We start from the raw sequence: 24,098 nt of genomic DNA on the forward strand, positions 1-24,098 counted from the left end.
ACTATGTAGAGTCTTTGTACTTCTTCAGCTTTTGACTGCCTCTTAAAAACAACCAAGTGTTTGACTTGCAGTTTTACCTCTCTGAAAATACAAATCACCACCACCCAAAAACTGAACCGCCAAAAAAGCTTTGTAAAAACTCACTGTCAAGTCTTCATAGCATGGCTCAATAATGATATACAGGGTATCAAAGAAGAAAGGAAGAAGCCTAAGAGGGTTAGATATAACCAGCCAGCTCTTGTTGAGGGGCTACAAGGTGCTGGACATCATGATAGACACTTTTATTTTTGGAAAGAGTAGCACTGAATTATTTAAGAGGATTCAATTACATATTCTGATTTTCAGGTAGAAATTTAGTAATAATGATTTTGAAGAGGCCTATGTTTACTAAAATACCTTAATTTTACCACATTCATTATATATTTTACTATATTATTTTTATAGTAAAAGAGTTTAAATTAGAGATCACGAGAAATAATTACCATATTTCTAAATGTAACAGTTTTCACATTTTATTTTTACACTTTTGATCCTTAAATTATACTCTATATGACCAACGAGAGACCTTTAAAATTGATTTGGTCCATGCAAAATTGTTCATCAAGTTTAAATCTGCCTTTTTTTTAAAAGAAAACAAAGTGTTTCATTTTAAGAGTCAGAGAAAAATAAAGCTAATGAGAATATATATAGTATATTTTGAAATTTTGAAAAAAAGGTATTGATTATATTTCAATGTTTGGTTTTTAGAATTAAAAGATAGCTCATTGCCAATATACTTCTTTAACAACATCACATAAATTGTGTTCTCTCTCTTTGAATAAAGGTCCTTGCTGTTCCCAAATAAAAGAAGTAAAGAAATAACTTTTATATGCTCAATTTCCCTGAGCAAAGTATATCAAAGAATCATAGAGTAAAATGGATTTGTTACTTGACTTCTCTAGTTATTTGTTTATTTTGTTACATTTTTTTTGTAGAAACAGGGTCTCACCATGTTCCTCAGGCTAGTCTCAAACTCCTGGGCTCAAGCAATCCTCCCACCTAGGCCTTCCAAAGTGTTGTGATTGCAGGTGTGAGCCACTGTGCCTGGCTGTATTTTTCTCATTTAAAATTAAGACAAGCCTATAAATTCATTATATGCACATTTTAAGCCAAATTCAAATACCACAATGCCCAGAGGTATAAAGAAACACTTTGCATCTGCTCACCATCCTAATAAATTAATTTTTAATTTAAATATATTTGCAACAAGGGTATATTTGTGGAAACTGCTTTGCAATTAGGGGCTAAAAAAACTTTTTGCAAACAGTTTGTTATTTATTATTATTGAAATAATAGATGGTTTTCATTATTTAGTAGGTTATACTTAACTAGAAATATTATATAAGGTTTATATTATATGCTAATTTGATTCTGATTCCTGGAAAGTGGTTGCTAATTTACATTTATATATGCATAGATATAAATGGTCACTATATTTATAATATTTGTATATACTATACTTATATGTATATCTTTATATATATTAGATTGATAAATACTAGTCTATTTATATTAGATTGATAAATACTAGTCTATTTCTTATTTCTATCATTCCTTCTAATACTCCTTCAAATATTTACTATCAGTTATACATCTTTATCATAGATACCATTTTATTTATAGTTTTTTAATATGCTTAAGATACAGAGGAAACTCATATAGATGTATATATTTCGCTGGTTTATTTATTGCTGTTTTTTCTTGAGACAGGGTTTTCCTCTGTCACACAGGTTTGACTGTAGTGGCACAATCATAGTTCTCTGCAGCCTCCAACTCTTGGGCTCACATGATCCTCCCACCTCAGCCTCCTGAGTAGATGGGATTACAGGCATGTGCCACCACATTGGTTAAATTTTAAAACATTTGTAGAGACAGGGTCTCACTATGTTACCCAAACTCTTGGTCTCAAGCAATCCTCCTACCTCAGCCTCCCAAAGTGCTGGGATTACAGATGTAAGCCACAGCACCAGCCTATTGAATACATTTTTATTTAATATTTAATTGAAATGATTAAAAAGAAAATTTAAAATATATGTTTAAATAGATGCCAAATAAAGAATATAGACCTTTTTTATCCTTTGATTTATTTTGTAGAATTTCTGAAAGAGCATCAGAATTTTGAGTCAATGTACATTTTTAGATTAAATGGTACTTAACCTCTGAGAAAAAAAAATCCTAAGCCAAGTGTAAATTGCATAGCTTTTTCAAATGTAATACAAGTTCCATGATTAAATTTAGTACAAAATCAAGTTTCAATTTAAAAGCCAGCTGTAAATACACACATACAAAATTGCATATGTATTATATTTAACAGCCTTAGAAACAGCTTTCAGAAACTATCAAAGCTTTGAAAATTCTACTTAACCCAAAATGTCTGCTTTGGCCTAACTGACAGGTTACAATATTATTCTCTCTGTGTCCTCTTTAGCATTCTTTATCTCACCCTGCTAAGAGGTCATCATGTTAATGCAGCATCTAAATATGTAACATTTTACCATAAAAGCAATTTTACATGAAATTAAAACAGAAAGAATTAAAGAAAAATTCCAGCACCATCTCTTTTTCAATGCTTGTTTACCCAACCAATAGTTTCTTGAAGGTACAGTTTCCTTGAATCTAATGATGGTGAAGTCTAAGTATTTCAATGTTGATCTTGTAATCCTCTCTTCCCACCTGTCTCAATTAGTGACATGGAAGAAAAACATAGACTACTGTGCTCAGTGAATAGATAGTTACAGAATACAAATACTTGATATAGAATTCTCGTTTACTTGTTCACCATTTGAGTGACAAATATACTGCTTCATTATTTTACAAAGTTTTTCAGGAATACAAATTCAGGCTTGTACTCCTACTATACAGTACAATCAAAATGTGTGCACAACTGAAATATGCATGCTGTATCTGAAAATGTTGCACTTAAATCATCTTTTTTGGGAAATATGAGATTGTAACTCATGTGGACCCACTTTATTATGCCATAGAAGTTTAATTTAAATGGTGTTTTCCTCTCTAATGTTTCTAAAGTATGACAAGTTTTCTCATGCTGATCCTTTCTCTCCAATGTAATTTCTGCCACACAATCATTCTATCTGGTATTTAATAAGCTAAAATATAGATGGGTGTTGGTAGCTAGTATTTGAACAAACTATTCAGTAAATCATTTTCTAACCCAAAAGAATAAGTACGGTATAAATTATCTATTTATTTTGAAATACGTACTCTTTAATGTAGGGTTTTTCTAAATCATGCTATGAAGCAGACAGCTTAGCCCGGACACAGAGTTAAAAGTATATGAGGAAGATATGGAAAACAGACACAAACATAAAAACCATCCCCCATACTGTTGGATTTAATTCTGGTCATGTGCTTCTAATTGCCAGAGGACAATGAAAAGGAAGCACTAAAGCTAGAAGTAGGCTAAAATGTAAATATTTTAGAATTTCATATTAACTCTCAATGGTTGTTCATCCTTACTGAAAATGAGGAAGGAATAGATCAAGACATGGTTACTTGTTGCAACTTGAAACTCATTGTCAAACATCATTCCTGACTTTATTGTAACAAAACTGTGTTAATGAAGCTGAAGTCTTTGGTTGCAGTAAGATTGGCAGTATTTTGCTGTCTGAGTTGCACTTTTCTCTGCCTTCCTACAAATGTTTGTCATTGGTCAGAAGAGGAATATGCATGAGAAAGAGAATGAAATAGTATAGATCCTCTACTAGCAGTGGAAAAGTAATGCAAATTTTATGTCTTATGAAGAGTAGTTGAAAAGCAACATCCTCAGAAGAATCCCATACATATCCTAATAAAAGAGGATGACAGTTCTATAGCATTATAAAATGTTAATTATTAACTAAAGACAAAGGCTATATTTGAATTTAAAAATAGGACATTTTCTCTGGTAGAGAAAAATAAACTATTTGCATGATTTCTCCAAAGTTTTTTTTTTAAAAATAGAAATTTTTAGATGGCATTATTTCTTATACATTCAAAAACAGCCATATAGCTCTGCCAAATATATAATAAAAGCAAATTATGTTTTTCAGATGTGTTACCTTTTCATAACATGTGTTTGTTATTCATTATCTGAGAGAAGATATCTTTTTTTATCTTTTTGCTTCAAAAAACTATACTTTCTGACTTTTTCAAAGTCATTGCCTTTTGCTATCAATAATAGAATATTAATGTTATTTTAAAAGGCATTTTTAGATATTACTTTATTTTTATTCATTTATTAGAAATAAAAGACATGTATAATGATTAAAATTTAAGGTTTCTAGACTACAGCATACAGAGTTCCAATGAATTACAATATTGTATCTATTACACATCCATGCATCAACTGTTAAATAAATTTATCTCCTTATAATCTTAATGTACACTATTTCTAAAATAATCTTGCACACAACTAAATTCAAGCCACAGATTAAAAATTGTTACCTATTATAGCAATGACTGAGGATAGGTGTTAACACTCTCTATATAATCTACATTTCATAGTATACTTCTTTACACATAATTGACACATTATAGTTATTTGCTTAAAGTTAATATATAAAACAGAAAATAAATTTAAAATGTAAAAGCTGGTGGGTCAGACACCTTTTTAGAAGCACTGAGTTATTAAGTGCCAGCAGTAGCAAAGAAGACCAATGGAATGACAAAGAAGAGAAAGCTCCCAAGAATTCTAATGAGGGTAAAAGGTCTAATAGTTCATTCCCATTACTTACTACATTTTGCCTTGTTTTAAAGAGTTCACAAAGTGTAAGACAATAGCGCAAAATCTGTGATTTTTATGCCTCGCTGCTTTCTATTATATGTCTTAACCTTGTGATGGTGATAAAACACATAATAAATAAGTTTTAGGGCCTTTTTCTAGCCAGCAATGTGGCTCCTCGGGAGTTGAATGTGAAACATAGTAAACTGGATTTCTCTTCCCAAAAAGAAATGCAAACCTGGAGGTTACAAGAAAGCTGGCATGAAAGGTGTTTACAGAGATAAGCATCAAGATTGCTATAATAAAAGCATCTTGAAAAGAATGCATTTAAAAGCATTTCAACAAAATGTATCTAACAAAGATTAAGGAAAGTATCTATAAAACATTAAAATTATTTAAAAGTACATCTTCAATTCAATTGCAAAGGCTCACTCTTGCTGTGTTCTTGAAATCTCAGGAGACGTACTAGACAAGGCATTTTAGTGTAGTAAAAGGAAACAATCTTTTTCTAGTTTAAGGGGAAAAGGGGGAAATTACTATAAAGTTGCAAGAGCAGAGGTGGAAATGGCTGGAATGCAATCAGTCATCAGAAGTAGTGTGGGAAATAGAAATGAATGGTTCCCCAAATTACTACTTGGGGTAAATATTGCTTTTTTCTATTCTATATCTGTTTCAGTGTGTTGGCTTCATTCTATCTGCGCAGCTCTCTCTGATATTCAAACCACAAGACAAACGATGGCTGTGTGGTGATGGTATTTGAGTAGTCAAGAACTTAATAGAGAAACTGAATGCTATTGGCGAAAATTCCAAATTCTCATGGGAAGGGATTTTGATTGTTTTATTCCCACATACCTGGCCTGTGTGTGAGGTCACACTGAAATAACATGACTCACATGTTTATCTAGACAATAGGTCATATATGAAATTGGGGTCTATAATTTAAGACAAATACTAATTCACTTGTCCATTCAACAAATATTTAATGAATATTTACTATGTTTTATCACTGTCTTAGTCATAAATGTTGAATATGCAGATAATGAATAAGATAAATGAGGTATCAGGGAAAATTGTCGCAATTCATAGAAATTAGAGTGGTTTCATACAAAATAAAACAAACGGCAAAGCAAAACACCACTATCTTGCTAGCTAGAGATGAAAACAAGGATAAAAATCCTTTAAAAACTAAAGTAATTTCTTAAGTTCCTAAAGACAGAAATGAACCCAGAATGAAATTTAAGATCACTGTTGATCCTCTAAATACATTATTTGGGTCACTCTTAGAGGAAGGAAACTGTAAAACCTTTATAAGAAATTTGGTACATAAATGTAGATGAGAACTATGTCTATAATAGGTAAATACAAATTTATTATCCACTCATACAATTTGAAACTTATAGGAAATAATGGTAAAATCACTATATTTTCTTTACATGGACTCCACTTACTATAATGTGTTAATAATGGACAGATTACATATTTTGGAGAGAAGCTACTAAGAGCACAAATAAGCCATAATGTGGTTTTAGGAAAGAATGAAATTTTATATTAAATGGAGAGCTTTGTAGCATATTCAAAGGTATAATTTGAAATAATGTATCATCCAATACAGTAGTATTATGAAGATTTTGGCAAATAGTCTCTGCTTTCAGGGCCCGGTAAGAAAAGGAACTACTAATACTGAGCTCACCAAAAAACAGACAATGGGGCATCCAGAGTATTCTGGGTTTTTGTTGTTGTTGTTGTTTTTTGTGAGACGGAGTCTCATTCTGTTGCACAGGCTGCTAGAGTGCAGTGGTGTGATCTCGGCTCACTGCAACCTCCGCCTCCTGGATTCTCCTTCCTCAGCCTCCCGAGTACAGATGGCTGCAACCACACCTAATTAATTTTTGTATTTTTAGTCTAGACGAGGTTTCACTATGTTGGCCAGGCTGTTCTCAAACTCCTGACCTCAAGTGATCTGCCCACCTCAGCCTCCCAAATTGCTGGGATTACAGGCATGAGCCACCACACCTGGTTAAAGAGTATTCTATTCTTGAACCACTTCTTGATCTTACTCTTTTTAATCTCCATTGACTACCTTATCCAATCACAAAATGTTAACTTGTCACTTGGATGCTGATGTCTCCTAAATATCTCCACTATAAGGTTCTCTACCTCTCCAGTGGAGTATTCTATTCCACCTGAAACTTTGTCTTCATCAACACTGTACTGTAGCTTCCCTGGGAGTAGGAGTCATGTGATTTATTTGCATGTATATGCCTAGTGTCTAAAACAGTACACACTAAGTACACATTTATTAACTCTGATGCAGGGGTTTCCTTCTAAGACTTATACTACTCCCACTGAAATGCCCTTCTCTTACAACCCACTCACCTCATGACCTTCTGTTCATTTTCTCAGGATTTAATTCAAGCACTCCTTTGATGAAACTTTTCCTGAGTCCTTCAGAATAAGCCAAACTTTTCCTGAATCCTTCAGATAACCCAGCATGCATTCCACACCTGCCATTAACATAGGACCACACCTTCTTTCTGATTCTGGGTTCTTATGTGTGTCTTAGTAATGATAATATTTTATATTTATATATATATATATATGTATATAAACTCACACATACATACACAAACCCCACACACAAACACATATATATCACATATAAAACATAATCTATCATATATGTGTATATATACACAAACACATATATGTAGTATGCCTATATATACACACATATACATACACAGTACTTATATATTACATATCTGTCATCCTCGACATGATTGTTGAAGCCAAGGACAACAAATGCCATTATTTACTTGGGATTGCAGATATGTTTTCTAAGGATTAGGGAGGTGTAATACATAAGTACTGCATATGACATGAATGGGTACATGTCATAATAGAAATGATTTTTTATAAAAAATAGTGGAACAAAAAATAAGTTAGGAAACAAAAACTAAGTGCTATTAGAATTATCTTTAAATACATATATTAAAATAAAGATATGCACATGGATTAGTACAAAGTTTAGATGAACTTTTAGAGATGCTAGTTAGGAACCAAAATTTACTTTTGTAAAAGAAATAGCTTACTTTTTATCCAGGCAGAAATCTTACCCTCCTTATCTTACTTTTTCCAAATCTGTTCATTCTAATAATGTATCTTACTTTTTAATTCAAAATGGTTTCTAACACAGTATAGACCATATACAAAAAATATCTACATGCTACTTTCATATTGCTAAAGGTTAAATATGGACTAAAGTCTATTTTTTATCATTCCATGCTGTTACCTTATGAGACCATAAGAATTATAAAATATATAAAAAGACATTTTTATGTTATTTAATATAATGACTGTCATTTACAATAGTCACAACTATTTTTGTTGTCAGTGAAATTTAGTTCCATGTACAGAAAAGTAAAGCAAACCTAAGAAGAAAAACAAAGACCTTGACTTTTAATTTTTCTATTATTCCAATCTAATAGACTGTTTAAATTATTTCTTTTCCCTGCTTCAGAATTCAGCTTTCTTTGTTAGTCTATTCTATAATGTCATTGAGTTTCTTGTCATATGTTCTAGGATAGCTTGTATGTGTTCCCTTCTTTAAACAACAGCTCCCTCAAAAAGTAAGTTCTTTTGGGCCGGGAGCGGTGGTTCATGCCTGTAATCCCAGCACTTTGGGAGGCCAAGGAGGGCAGATTGCCTGAGCTTGAGGAGTCTGAGACCATCCTGGCTAACATGGTGAAACTCCCGTCTCCACTAAAGCACAAAAAATTAGCCAGGTGTGGCGGCATGCACCTGTAATCCCAGCTACTTGGGAGACCGAGGCAGGAGAATTGCTTGAACTCGGGAGGCGGAGGTCGCAGTAAGCCGATATCGCACCACCGCACTCCAGCCAGGGCAACAGAGCAAGACTCCATCTCAAAAAACAAAAAACAAAAAAAAGAAAAAAGAAAAGAAAAAACAAAAAGTAAGTTCTTTTAAGGCCCTCTATTCTATGATTCAGATATCCTTTACTATTTTTGATAAACAAAGACATCAAAATTAAACATCATAATTATTAAAAACTTTTGACACATGACTTACAGAAACAGAGCTCTATCGATCAAGTAGAGAATAAGGAAATACCTTCAGTTCATTTGCTTTACTAGTCCAACTATGAGAGTCGTTTTAAAAATGGATATCACAAGCCACACAGTGTTATTTATGTTTTGAGGTGGTTCATTTTCTGAGGTTGTTACCAGTTTTAGCCATATTTAGTACATTCAAAATATTTAAATATCACTCCTTTTCACTACTTATCTAAGTATAGAATTATTCAAATTATCATAGATCTCTAAATAATTTACTATCCACTAACTGGCTTACTATATCAGTATTCAAAACACTTAATCTAAATTTATATGAAAGTGCTCCTAAGAAGTTTGTAAAGGTTCCTGAAAACAAGATCAAATATATTCTAGGGAAGCAATTATTTAAAATGTATATTAGTAATTCTTCTATAAGCATAAATTCTTAATTGTGCAAAGACCACATCCCCATCTCACTTTGTCAAAGGCCCCTTCAAGTTCAGATTTTCCAAAACATATTCCAGTTAAAGCAAAATTTAAGAAAGTGTAAGCATTAGCACTAACAGCCAGTTTAACACAGTATAGACCAATGAAAGCAAAAATTAATAATAATAATTTCCAAAAGGACTGATTGAGCAACTTCAAGTATACATATACACATTTGTGTTCATGCATGTATTGATCTATGTTAGTACTTGTGATTTCCTATGAGTCAGCTTTAAATAATTTGTAGGTTTTCAAAACCAGATGCTTTTCTTTCCTTTACTTCTTTTTTTTTGTTGTTGTTTAATAACAGTGTTAGTCTCCTTATGTGATATAAAATAGTCTAAAAGTCTGAAGTGGCAGAAAAGAGGCAGAAACGGAGATGACTGGCTAACGTTATCAATTGTTATCTGATTGATCCTCTGACTCTCCTAGTTCACAGCTTGTCAGAAAAAGATTTGCTAGATGTCATGTACTACATGGTGACAGAATCTTTTCTCAATCTTAGAGCAACAGCAACTGCTTTAAACTCAGGAGCGTCAGTCATTATGGCTTTGTTACTCTTGTTCTTTTCCTGGGTGTGTTTCGCTATCCCTTATCTTTTGCCTACAGTCACAGTGCCTGCCAGGCAGAAGAGCACCCCTTCCAGGTATCAGCACACAGGTCTGCCTGCGTGCATCATGACACCACTGTCCACTCACAAAGAAGAGAAAGAAAGCCACAGCTTTACCCGCAGGAAGGAGAGGTCCCGGTTGTGCTCAATGCTGGTTATCTCCAGGTTGCCCATGACAACCTCACAGTTTTCATAGTACTTGCGCAAGGCTCGGTACTGCTGTTCCAGGTCAGAGAGAGAGCTCAGTTTATTCTCCGTTCCTGCACACACTGCAAAGACAAGAAGATACATGTGAAATTACATAACCTTTATATGATATGCACAGTGATAATATCTTTCTCAAAACTCTATTCCACAAGCCTATCCCAGTTCTCTGAATATAAATATTTCAATTGTCATTAAGAGGCATAGACCCACACACTGATGAACACTTTCACTTTTATATTCCCAAATTACATGTGCTAATCACAGAGAGTAGGAAGGCATAGATTCCACAGAAATACATAGCAAGGAGATAAACTTAATCCCATTTGTTATGACCATATAAAGCAAGTAAATCCATTTACATTTATTTAAACATGGTTTTTTTTAGGACATATGATTTACTCTGTTTTCTAATTGGGTAATTCTACAGATGTAAATAAATCAAAATCAAAAGATAGTGAAAGTAACAATTTTATTTTAAAATCATAGTTATTGTATAAGCTGTTCCAGCTGAGTAAATTTTTTACTAAATAAACTAGCATCTACAAGACCTCAAACATGCGTTTTTCATTTTTTTTTACTTTTATTTTAAGTTCAGGGGTATGTGCAGGCTTGTTTACATAGGTAAACTTGTGGCATGGGGGTTATTCATACAGACTATTTCATCACCCAGTTATTAAGCCTAGAACCCATTAGTTATTTTCCTGATCCTCTCCCTCCTCCCATCTTCCATTCTCCAATAGGCCCCAGGGTATGTTTTTCTCCTCTATGTGTCCATGTATTCTCATCATTTAGCTCCCACTTATAAATGAGAACTTGGCAGTATTTGGTTTTCTGTTCCTGCTTTAGTTTGCTAAGGATAATAGCTTCTAGCTCCATCCATGTCTCTCCAAAGGACATGATTTCATTCATTTTTATGGTTGCACAGTATTCCATGGTATATATGCACCAGATTTTCTTTATCCAGTCTATTATTGATGGTCATTTAGGTTGATTCCATGTCTTTTCTATTGGGAATAGTGCTGCAATGAGCATAAACATGCATGTGTCATTATAATAAAATGATTTATGTTCCTTTAGGTATATACCCAGTAATGGTATTGCTAGGTTGAATGGTATTTCTGTCTTTAGGTCTAAATTGAAATATTTGTAAACATATACTACCAACCAGAGATGTAAAAAATACAACTTTTATTGTTACCAATTGGAGTACCACTGTATATATTCACGAGTTTCTGAGGTATAATGGACTGATAATAAATAATCTGTCTGCCAAGTTCTATTCCTATGTGAGCACGTAAGTTTACACAAGTTTTTTTGTTTTGTTTTGTTTTTTAATTTTGTGGCTGGGCATGGTGGCTCACACCTGTAATTGCAGCACTTTGGGAGGCCGAGGCAGTTGGATTACCTGAGGTCAGGAGTTCCCAACCTGGCCAACATGGAGAAACCCTGTCTCTACTAAAAATACAAAAATTATCTGGGCGTGGTGGCTCATGCCTGTAATCCCAGCTACTCGGGAGCCTAAGGCAGGAGAATTGCTTGAATCTGGGAGGCGGAGGTTGCAGTGAGCCAAGATCATGCCACTGCACTCCTAGCCTGGACAACAGAGTGAGACTTTGTCTCAAAAAAAAAAAAAAAAAATTGTCTGTGACTTCCAGAAGCCAGATTTTTAGATACTATTCTTATGGTTTATATACCTGCCAGAACACAATCGTCACCACTTAATGTACTGACTCTAATCCTAAGTAGACTAAAAATATATATTATAAATCTATTAATAATGGTATGTAAAGAAAATGGTTTGGTAAGTTACATAAGATATACTGAATTTAAGGCAAGATACAAAGTGGAGACTGCAAACATACTAGGAACACAGCTTAGTAATAAGGTAATATATACATTCATGTCTTATATACACAGAAGTAAAAAAGATGCCATGATGCCTGATGTTGTTTTCAAAGGGATGAGTTTCTGTAGAGGAAGGAAAACACATCTAGATGGGTATAGCCTAATAATTAGGACCACCTTAAAGCCTGTTTTTGCCTATGAACACATCAAAAATAACAAAAATCTTAATCCAAAAATCTTGAAAAATACTGCATGTCTATAACCATAGTGGAAATTCATTATAAAAACAAAATCCGAACTTTTAAAGTCTGGATTTCTAAACTTCACCAAAAAGTGTATTTTCTAGAAGTACTCTGTTACCAGCTAAATTGTGTGTCCCTAAAAGATAAGTTGAAGTCCTAATTCCCATTACTTAGAATGTGACCTTATTTGGAAATAGGGTCTTCCTAGATGTAAATCAAATTAAGATGAGGTCATTTGGGTGTTCCCTAATTCAATATAATGATAATAAGACAAACTTGTTCAACCTGAAGCTATCCGGCCACATGCAGCCCAGGATGACATTGAATGTGGCCCAACACAAATTCATAAACTTTCCTAAAACATTACATTTTTTGCTGGGTGCAGCGGCTCATGCCTGTAATCCCAGCACTTTGGGAGGCCAAGGTGGGTGGATCACGAGTTCAGGAGATCGAGACCATCCTGGTCAACACAGTGAAACCCGTCTCTAATAAAAATACAAAAAATTAGCCAGGCCTCGTGGCGGGTGCCTGTAGTCCCAGCTACTCAGGAGGCTGAGGCAGGAGAATGGCATGAACCCAGGAGGTGGAGCTTGCTGTGAGCCGAGATTGTGCCACTGCACTCCAGCCTGGGCAACAGAGCGAGACTCCATCTCATAAATAAATATTTAAAAAAACACATTATATTTTTTGAATCAGCTATTGTTAGTGTTAGTGTATTTCACGTGCGACCCAAGACAATTCTTTTTTCAATGTGGACCAGGGAAGTCAAAGATTGGACAGCCCTAATATAAGAAGAGGAAAATACCATGTGCACACAAAGACAATCAGGGAAGAAAGCCCCGTGACCAGAAAGGCAAAGGGTAGAGCTATGTACCTACAAGCCAAGGAATGCCAAAGATTGATGGCCACCACCAGAAGCTAGAGAGTGGCAAGGAAGAATTCTACCTGGAGTTTCAGAGGGAGAATGAGCCTGCTGTCACCTTGATTTTGAACTTCTAACCTCCAGGACAGTGAGAGAATAAATCGTTATTGTTTTAAGCCACCCACTCTGTGGTATGTTGTTACTATTTGTCTCTAAATCCCACATTAAATAAATGTTAAAAATCACTTTCTCTCTCTCCCGGGTCCTATCAGCTTATATAACCTCCACGCTACTCTTCCATTGCTCCCTCCAAGCCCTTTATACACCATGCTCGAATTCATTTATTGCCTTTGAGAATGCAGATTTTGTAGAGTGATACGGATGGATGCTATGGCAAATACCCCTAAAATCTTTAATATCCATTTTCCAATTCCTTCATTGTAATAGACTGCACAATTTTTAGCTGGACACACGGTCACCCAAAACAAAGATTATATTTCTCTCCTCCCCTTAGAGGTAAGTTTGGCCAATGGACTAAGTTCTGACATGTTGCATGACACCTTCCCAGAACTTGATTTCAAACACGGTTGAAGCCTGACTTTGCCTAGTTTCCTCTTCATAATTTCTTCCAGCCTGATGCCAGAAATGCAGATGTCAGGGCTAAAACATGGGCCATCATCTTGGACCATAAGAATGAGTGACACATCTTAGAGATGGCTGAGAACTGAGCTAAAAGGAAGTAGGATTTTCAAGCAATAGATATTTTACATTGTCATATTATCAATACCATCAAGATAATGATGAATATTGGCCCCACCTGCTAAAATGTTACACACAGAAAGGATTAAATTCTAGTTGTGTTATATACTTTTGACTTTGAGTAAATTTAACTGTTGTGCTTGGTTTGACTGAATTTGCTAAATATATAATGAAATTACAATATCATTCCTAATCATAACAACATTTTATTGGCTCTGTGGAATGTTCTCTTATTATTAAAACACCCAGGAAGAAATGATATTCAACATAAGCAGGAGAAGAAGAAAAAATTGATTCATGTGCATATTCCTTATAAATCAAGATCAAAGTCCAAGATATTTTTCATTATATGTTAAAGGCCCTTTTGGAAAAACCTTAATCCATGATCTTTATTTTATTGCTCCCACTAAATTTATATAAAACCTTTATAAACTAATAAAGTGACTGTTGAGAAAAGGTATTACTATATGGGTTTATGAAATATAGATTTTAATTATTTCAAATTCCAATGAGGATTAACATATTTTAGTACAACCAATTATGGGGATAATACAAGCATCCATTAATAAATTTGCTTCACCATTTCTAAAGTATATCCAATAACACATTGCAACCTATATATAATTTATGTTGTATAGTTTCTCTCAAGTGGAAATAATACTCATACTTTAATATTAATATAAAAAATCAATATGTAATAATCTAAATGAAAATGTTTTCAAAATATTTGGTGTATTCTGACTTTTTCTATAGAAGCTTAAACAAAATTTGAGAGATGCATCTATTACTATAACTGCAATATCTAGGTATTTTTTCATAATTTCCATTCTACATATATAAAAAGGTATACAATATTATATCCAATATAATATACAATAATATTTGAACCTGGATAGTTATAAATTCATGATAAGTTCTCATTGTTAATATTCATTTAAATATTTGTATAGTATAAATACTTAGGATTTTGTTTAAACTTCTTATAATGAACATATGCTACTCTACATTGCAATAATTCATTTAATTGATATCAGAACAATTATAACTGGTACTCAGAAAATGGCTCTCAACTAAAAAAAATTGCTATTCCTCAATAAATGATCAGGTAAGTTTTGTATATACCTTCTTAAAATGGAAAATTTGAAGAAGTATGTTTAGAAATATTTTTTGACAAAAAAAAGATCCTCCAAAAAACAAAATTAGATTAATCACAATACTGTATTTGCCAAACATTCTAGTCTTTGCAGTTTTTTTACTACATTCTGTTCAATTTAGTAGACATTTTTATCTCATTGAGGCTTTCATTTATGTTTGATTCAAACTATCTAGAATCCACAGTATATTCATCATAAATTTTATCTTGAAAGACACACTTGATTTTTAAGGAACTGGTTTGGATAGGTTCATAGAAATCATTTGTAGTTGTCTTTGTGGAGCCTCCACTGAGTAACACTGAGTAACTCACAACTTTCATTTGTCAATTGATTTTACAATCAAGCAATGTATACAAGACAATTCTTAAACCATCAAGTTTCATTGATTTCACAAAGCTGTTTATCAAAACACAATTGAAAAATTATCTTCAGCAGCCAAAACGAGTTTAACAAAATTCAGCTCCCTTTGTCAATACTATTATAAAGTCCTTAAACTATAAGCCTACAATAGTTCAAGCATCAAAAATCCAAAATTTACATGTGCTCCCTAAAGTTTTCATTCCAAATATAACTCCAGGAGTAAAGCTATATGTGGGGTCCTAATAAAATCATCAATTATTCTATTTACTATTGATTGTGTTACATATGTAGCTATACTTCCAAACACAGGCTTTTTATTTTTCTTAAGATTTATATCCAACAGTGTGTGAACCATATAATCCTCATTCAGCAAAAAAGTAAAAAGTTGGTAGCAATATAAAAAGGTTGGTTAACAGTGGATTAATCTGATTCATGGGGAAATATATTAAAAGTAAAATAATGAAACCTTAACAATATCTATATTAAAACTAAAAATTAATTATCGCCTCCAAGCTTGTTCTGGCTATGAAATCAGCACTCTATTTGCTTACAAAGAAAAGATGATGGGAATTAAAAAAAGAGAATTACCTAACTCTCAAGTCAAATGCCTATTGTGAGATATCAGTTTATCAATTAAGAAATGAATAATTATTTATTTGGCATCTACTCTTCTCCAAATGTCATGAAAAAATAATTACTGAGAAAAATTTCCAAGTTGTTTCATAGGGGCTTGTATAGTTTTACAAGGCACATAGCAAGGAAAGCAGTGAGCAGTATATTTAAGTCATGTATATATTGTGTGTGCATAATTCAAAGGCTGGCTACATAAAATATGGAACTTGATAAAAAGTTCTTTTGTTGATTTAACACCAATAAGTACTTTCCTTTTCAGAAATGTTAATAAATGCACCTTGGATTAATGCATATTGTTGGGTATTAAAAAATCTAGCATTGTAGTAAACATCAAAATATAAATTATTGAAGACCACACAAGAAGCAATAACTATTTCCAGTGACTATTAATGAATGCTGTAATAGTTATGCAGAGATGGCAAGTTTTGTTATCTCTATGTTCAAAATACATCCCCAAATGGGTCCAAACTTGTCACTTCCACTGCGATAGTCATTTAATCCAAAACACTGCTATCTCTTCCCCGGACTTACACAGAGGCCTCCTAACTAATGTCCAGTATTTCCTATTTGCCCCCATTAATTCATTCTCAACCCAGAGAACAGAATAATATTTAAAAAAATATAAATCATTCATGTCACTAAAAACACCCTTTGACATCTCATTAAACTTACTATAAAATCCAAACTCTTTACCATAGCTTATAAGAATCTGTACTCATCTTTTCTCAAATGTCATTCTTTCAGAAAAGCCTTCCCTGACCACCTTATTTAAATAAGTACCGGGTTTCCAAACATTGTGCTCTACCAGGAGACACAACAGTTATTCCATTGAATTGGAAGTGACTGCCGTGCAGCCACTTTGGGCTCCTTATTCCTCTGAATCAACAGACAAAGAAAGGAATTGCTAAACTGGCTGGGATAACTGATCCTGACCACTAAGGATAGTAGCAGATTCTATTGATATTACTACTCCACAATGGAGGTAATAAGGAAGAGCGTGTCTCTAACACAGGACTTTCCTGTGGGCATCTCTTAATATTACCATGCCCAGTGATGAAATTCAATGGAAAACTACAACCACCCAATCAAAGCAGGACTAGTACGGTCCAATGCATTTTGAAATGAATGTTTGTGTCACCTCAACAGGTAAAGAGCCATAACCAACTGAGGTGCTTGCTGAAGGCAAAGGGAGTATGAAATGGGTAATAGAGAAAGGTAGTTATAAATACCAGCTATAATCATGTATTTTTTTGATATCCTGTAACCCATTGACAGAAATGGGTACTGTAATTACCATAAGTATTTATTCCTTATTATGTTATGAATACATTTTGTGTGTGGGTGTGTCTATTTCTTTTTCTGTCTTATTTCCTTATCATGAAACATAAGATGTATTACTTTATGTCATAATATTTAAGTATTCTTAATTTTACGCAATAGTATTTAAGTTATAGGATATCAAGGAGAAAAGCAAACATCAAAAAAGACTTCACCTTCTCTTCTGGGGACAAAGTTAGTGCATTTTTGGTTGTAGGCATAATAGTTGTATCATGTTAGATGAAATCATTTACCTTTTATTGTCTTTATTTGGAGATTAAGTACAGATTAAGGAGATGCATATGGGTGCTAATGCTGACAAGGGATGGGCTTGTGATGGTTAATTTTATATGTCACTTGATTGGGCCACAGGATGCCCAGAATGCTGGCTAAACATTATTTCTGAGTGTATCCATAAGGGCGTTTTCAGAAAAGACTAGCATTGAATTGGTGTACTGAGTAGAGCACATGGCTCTCCCCAGTGTGGATGAGTATTATCCAATCTGTTGCAGTGCAGGCATGGATAGAATAATGCAGGCATGGATAGAATCTGTTGCAGTGCAGGCATGGAATTTTCTCTCTGCCTGACTGCTTGAACTGAGACATAGATCTCCAGCCCTTGGCACTTTAGGTTCTTAAGGCTTCATATCCAAACTGGAATCTATACCATTGCCACTCTAACTCTCAGCCCTTTAAACTATACCACTTAGCTTTTTTGGGTCTCTAGCTTGCAGATGGCAGATTGTGAGACTTCTCAGCCTCCATAATTGTATGAGCCAAGACTATATAGTACATTTTAAATAAATCTGTGTGTGTGTGTGCGCTATATATAGCATATATGTGTGTGTATCTGTGTGTGTGTGTGTGCTATATATAGCATATATGTGTGTGTATATATATACTTGTATATATATGCTATCTGTGCATTGCACGGCCCAGACAAATTGACGTAGAAAATTAACTATCATGAGCCCATCCCTTGTTAACTTGGCACACATACACAACTTCTTAATTTGTACTTAATCTCCGAATAAAGAAAATAACAGGTCATACTTCCCCCTAACATGATACAACTATTGTATCTACAACCCAAAATGCACTAACTCCTTCCTTGGGAGAGAAGGTGAAGTCCTTTCTTCGTGTTTGCTCTTTTTGATATCCTGTAACTTAAATCTTTTTGGTTCTATTTCTCTGGGGAACCCTGAGAAACACATTCATGTTTATTTATTCTCCACACAGAGGCCAGAATGGTTTTTTCAAAAAATGTAAATTGTTCATGTCACTCCCCTACGGAGAACACCCCTTGGCTTCTAATTGCACTGACTATAAAATCCAAAGTTCTTATAGCCTGTAAGAACTTGTATTTAAGTATTTGCTCAAATGTTACCTTTTCAAAACAGCCTTTTCTGACCACCTTATCTAAAATAGACATCAGGTTCCCATATGTCGTGTTCTGCTTTCTTTTCATTTTGGTGTTTTTTTTTTCTCGCTATGTGAATTTACATTATTCATCTGCAAGTTTACGTTTTTATGATATGTCTCCACAACAGAATGCAAGCCTCATAAGAGATAGGCCCTTTGTCTGCTCAGCACCTCGGAAAGCAGGCATATAGCAGATGTTCAGTAAACATCAGTAAACAGGCATAGATGTTCAGTAAACATTTGTTAAATAAATATATGGACTTCAGAGTCATTGAGAACTAGAATGAAAAAAAAAATGGTAAATAATATATATAAAGGAAGGCCAGGTGTGGTGGCTCACACCTGAAATCCCAACATTTTTGGAGGCTGAGGCCAGAGGATTGCTTGAGGTCAGGATACCAGCCTAGGTAACAAAGTGAGACCCTTTCCCTACAAAACCTTTTTAAAAATTAAGAAAATAAAAATAAAAGAGAACTAGAATGGAGCCAGAATCAAACACTGGTTCCTCCATTTTTAAAAGCTGAATGAACTTGAGCAAATCACTTCATCACTTTGAGTCTTGGTTTTCCTATCTACAAAGTAAGGTTTTATGCTGAGTGTTATTCGTAAATCCAGCTTTATTGTTGTGAGCACAACATTTCTAGGATAATTTTTTTCAATTGATGTGTAATAGTCATTCCTGTCTTTTTTCTAACACTCATGGAAATGCTTCCCTTAACTCAGCATACATTTCATCATGTTATATATTCTAGAATTCTACTTTAAAACTAGGGTTTTTATTTCAGACTTGAATATTGCAATTTATCATACACTTTTTCAGTTTTGAGAAGTTTTATTTTTTAATCTTATTAGGGTAAATTATTGATAAATTGCAATTATTAAACCATCCTTATATTCTTGAATGAATCATATACAATGATCATACATTACTCTATTAGTATAATTCTGGATTTTATTGCTCTTATTCATTTGTACTGGTATCTTTTAATATAAAAAATTTGTATCAATGTTGTAAAATATCTTTATCAGCTGTGATTAGGACCAAAAGAGTTTAAAAATGGAAACAAATTTATATTTCAGAAATTTCATATTCTACATAATTAAATGTATTAAAGAAAAAACTATTAATAGCAAAATAGGAAATGTGTTTCATAATTTTCATTACGTAAAACTAGACATAAAATATTTTTCAGTGTAAAAATTGGTATCCCTTAAAAAAAAATCCTATTATGTATTATCTGAATCTTTATCTTCTACCACTGTTTTATTGAATCCCAAAGTGATAAAATGTAGACTGCTGAAATTAACTAAACACTTTCTTTTTTTTTTTTTTGAGATGGAGTCTCGCTCTGTCACCCAGACTGAAGTGCAGAGGTGCAATCTCTGCTCACTGCAAGCTCTGCCTCCCAGGTTCACGCCATTCTCCTTCCTCAGCCTCCCCAGGAGCTGGGACTACAGGCACCTGCCACCATGCCTGGCTAATTTTTTGTGTGTTTTTAGTAGGGACGGGGGTTTCACCATGTTAGCTAGGATGGTCTCGATCTCCTGACCTCGTGATCCGCCTGCCTCGGCCTCCCAAAGTGCTGGGATTATAGGCGTGAGCCACCGCGCCCGGCCTACTAAACACTTTCTAAACAATCCTTGAGCTTAATGAAAAGAACTTTTGGCATCGTAGACCTTTACTAATAGATTTGTACCTATGGAAGACACAGGTATTCAATACCACAGACAGATGAAAGATAAATCAATATGTTATATATACTCCTATCTGCTGATCTATCTAAAATTGAATTGATCTGTACTTTACCTCTTTTGTTGACTTACAATAGTCTTTAAGAGCCCTCAAAATTCTTAAGTGCAGCTACTATATAGTGTGAGGGAAAATAACCTCATAACTGAAAACTAAAAAAACTGATGTACATCAAAATTATACATGATTGTCTTCTATGAGTAATATGGTTTTTGAGTAGTCTACCTTGATCTAGTCTTCCCAATATGAACATTTATCTTTGTAAATGTTTGTACTTTGTATTTCAAAGATGAGGTTGGTAAAATTAAAAAATTGCAAATGATTTTTAATGTATCATATCAAATATCAACAACTAACTTATAACTGCATATATATATTCTTAGTCTTTATTGTTTCCCTGTCTTCAAATATTTTTTCTTAATTTTTATTTCATAACATTTCTATGTTGAAAATAGGAAAAACAGAAAGGCTTTACAGATTTAGAAATTACATTTCTGTCATCTATACATACTTGGATGAAATAATAAGATCACAGAAATACAATTGTCAGAAATGTAATATTCCCTTTACCACATTTTGCCACTATTCTCTGCCTGCCCTCTTTATCCCTCCCTCATAGAAAGTCCTTCTTATTTACTTTGTAGTATTTCATTTTCTGTGAAAGTGCTAGGTCCTTAACTTTAATGTAGGTACTGGACTTGACAAGCAATTAAAACAAACAATTTCCACTCATCAAGGCTTGCCAAATTAGTCATCTGCCATCTGCCCCATCATCTGGCTCTCCTTGAGGTCTTGCTGTGAATCTGGATGCACTTTCACAGATTAAGAGGGACAGTGCAAACCTCCAAGCTGGTAAAATGCCAGTGGGAGCTAAGTATGTAAACATTAGCAAACATCTTTCTTCTCTAGATTATCATGCCTTCAACCATCCCCTCGTGTCTAATAAAAACCAGCCTGATCGTGATGCCTTATCACTGTGAGACCTTTGCCATTCACTGTAATTAAAGTGGCAGTGTATGGGATATTTTTCCTATTAGGAGAATTTACAAGAAGGAATTAGACTAGATGTTCCTAATATGATACTATATTCACATATCAAGGCTGATTTCTTAAGCATTGATAAAGATGTGCACATTAAGAAATGGACTATGGCCTTTCTCTTGCATTGGTTTCAGAGTGAGACTTCCTTTTTCATTCCTTTCATCAGCTAATGTTTACTTGACTAATAATATGCAATAGACACTTTCTAGGGTAAATGTTCAATCAGCTTACACTAGAAATGGGCAAAAATTAGAAATAGCAAGAGTGAAACATTGTACTATTATCACCCCATGCTTGTTTTTAAGGTCTCTCTTCCTTCAAAGCATTCTCCAACCCAGGGCTACTCCTGGGCAATAGGTAACTTCGTGCAAATGCACTAGGGTGGCACTCTTTTAAGTGAAACAAGCTCCATGAGGGGCACATGACCTGGACATCACAATATGCACTGCATTTTATCGCCATCTGTTCCCTAGTACATGAGTATGTTTGCAGTGATGAGCTTGCATAATTGTAAACAGAAGCTCTGGTTCACTTCACTGTTCCGAGTTATCTGTCCAAACTTGCTCATTCAGGGTAAAGTTGTGTCTAAATTAATGACCCTTTTAAAATTAAAAGAAAAGTCTGTGAATGTTAGACTTGGAGTGAGAAGAAGGGGTGTGGCAAACAACATTTTTGACTGACAGTCTTTACTGTTATCTTCAGATGATTTACATATAAAGCCTAATCCAAGATCACCTTCTAACAAGTTTTCTGGGATGCTTTAAAACCCAATTCATAGTCACATTATTCTCTTGGATAAAAAACAAAAAGCACCCACCTGATACTAATATAGACTAGATTATAAAATACATTATTATAATTTATTTTAAATTGCTTTCTTGTGCCCAAACTCTATTATTCTAGAAACTAGATTCTATAATCTCCAGTGGGTTGGTCTTTCTAAAACATTTAGATGAGTAGTGGGTTGTTATTTTTACAACATAATCATACTTGCAAGTACAATCACAATCAACTTTCCTTTTTTTAACTTTTATTTTAAGTTCCAGGGCACATATGCAGGTTTTTTACATTGGTAAACTTGTGTCATGGGGGTTTGTTGTACAGATTATTTCATCATCCAGGTATTAAGCTTACTACACATTAGTTATTTTTTCTGATCCTCTCTCTCCTCCCACTCTCACCCACCAATAGGGCCCAGTGTGTACTGTTCCCCTCTGTGTGTCCATGTATACTCATCATTTTGCTCCCACTTATAAGTGAGAACATGCAGTACTTGGTTTTCTGTTCCTGTGTTAGTATGCTAGGGATAACGGTCTCCAGCTCCATCCATGTCTCTGCCAAGGATATGATCTTGTTCTTTTTTGTAGCTGCATAGTATTCCATGGTGTATATGTACATTTTCTTTATGCAGTCTATTATTAATGGGCATTTAGGTTGATTCCGTGTATTTGCTATCGTGAACAGTACTGCAGTGAACATACACGTGCATGTGTCTTTATAACAGAATGATTTATATTCCTCTGGGCACATACCCAGTAATGCGATTGCTGGATTAAATGGTATTTCTGTTTTAGGTCTTTGAGGAATCAACACACTGTCTTCCAAAATGGTTAAACAAATTTATACTCCCACCAACAGTGTATAAGCACTCCTCCTGCTAAGCACCAAAAGAAACTATCAACAGAGTAAACAACACACTTTCAAGTACTAACTGTAATTGGGTGTTTGATAAGGAGACAGCCACCACTAGAGAAATATCTGTCATTCATTTATTTGTTCTGTCACGTATTTATTCAATAAATGGTTACTGGAAAACAATACATGGGGCTCTGGGTTATCTGTAAAAGGAATAATAAATACAATCTGTATCACAGATTTATAACATTTTACATTCTAAGATAAATCCTTTGTAGCATTTTTAGAAATAATAATACTATACAAATTTAGTTAAACTGCTAATAAATATAAATAATTTTATCTGATTTTGATTCACTGCTCCTGAACAAGACCCACAATCAAAGTCAAAATTCATTTTACCCACAATAAAATATAAAACACAGCCCTTCTCACCTACCACAGATACAAAATATACATAGTTTTGTATAAAAGTTAGGCATCACTTGTGAGAAGAAATTTCCTGGGCATAACAGTAGTCAATGGTGTTATCAATCTACTCAGCAGCATCTACAACAGAAGAAATATCATACCTTATGCTATGGTGTGAATGTTTGCCCCCTCCAAAACAGGTTGAAACTTAATCCCCAATGGAGCAGTATCAAGGGTCTGTTAAAAATTCAGTTTGGCATTCTGTAGCCTTCTTGCCATGTGATACCCTCTGCTGCCTCATGACCCTTCAGACAGTCTCCACCAAGAAGACCCTCACCAGATGCAGCTCCTCAATCTTGAACTTTCCAGCCTCCAGAATTATAAGACACACAATTCTTTTCTTTATAAATTACCCAGTCTCAGGCATTCAGTTATAGCAACAGAAAAAGGAGTAGGATACCTTACAAATGTTTTATTCAGTTAGCCAGGTTAGTGTATATCTTTTAGTATATCTTTTCCTAGGTCCTCATTC

General features: G+C 34.0%; 1 protein-coding gene across 6 annotated transcripts in view; it reads right to left on the minus strand.

Annotated features, from left to right (window-relative positions):
• ERBB4 (erb-b2 receptor tyrosine kinase 4) overlaps positions 1-24,098 on the minus strand; it is a 1,162,809-nt gene that overhangs the window by 740,647 nt on the left and 398,064 nt on the right. For all 6 annotated transcript variants that reach the window (XM_054549798.1, XM_024243752.3, XM_024243750.3 and 3 more), the window contains exon 2: positions 10,046-10,197. In XM_054549798.1, the coding sequence (XP_054405773.1) occupies positions 10,046-10,197 (152 nt within the window). The remainder of the gene's footprint in view (positions 1-10,045; positions 10,198-24,098) is intronic.

This window comes from Pongo abelii, chromosome 11, assembly GCF_028885655.2.
Source record: "Pongo abelii isolate AG06213 chromosome 11, NHGRI_mPonAbe1-v2.0_pri, whole genome shotgun sequence".
NCBI classification, from domain to species: Eukaryota; Metazoa; Chordata; class Mammalia; order Primates; family Hominidae; genus Pongo; species Pongo abelii.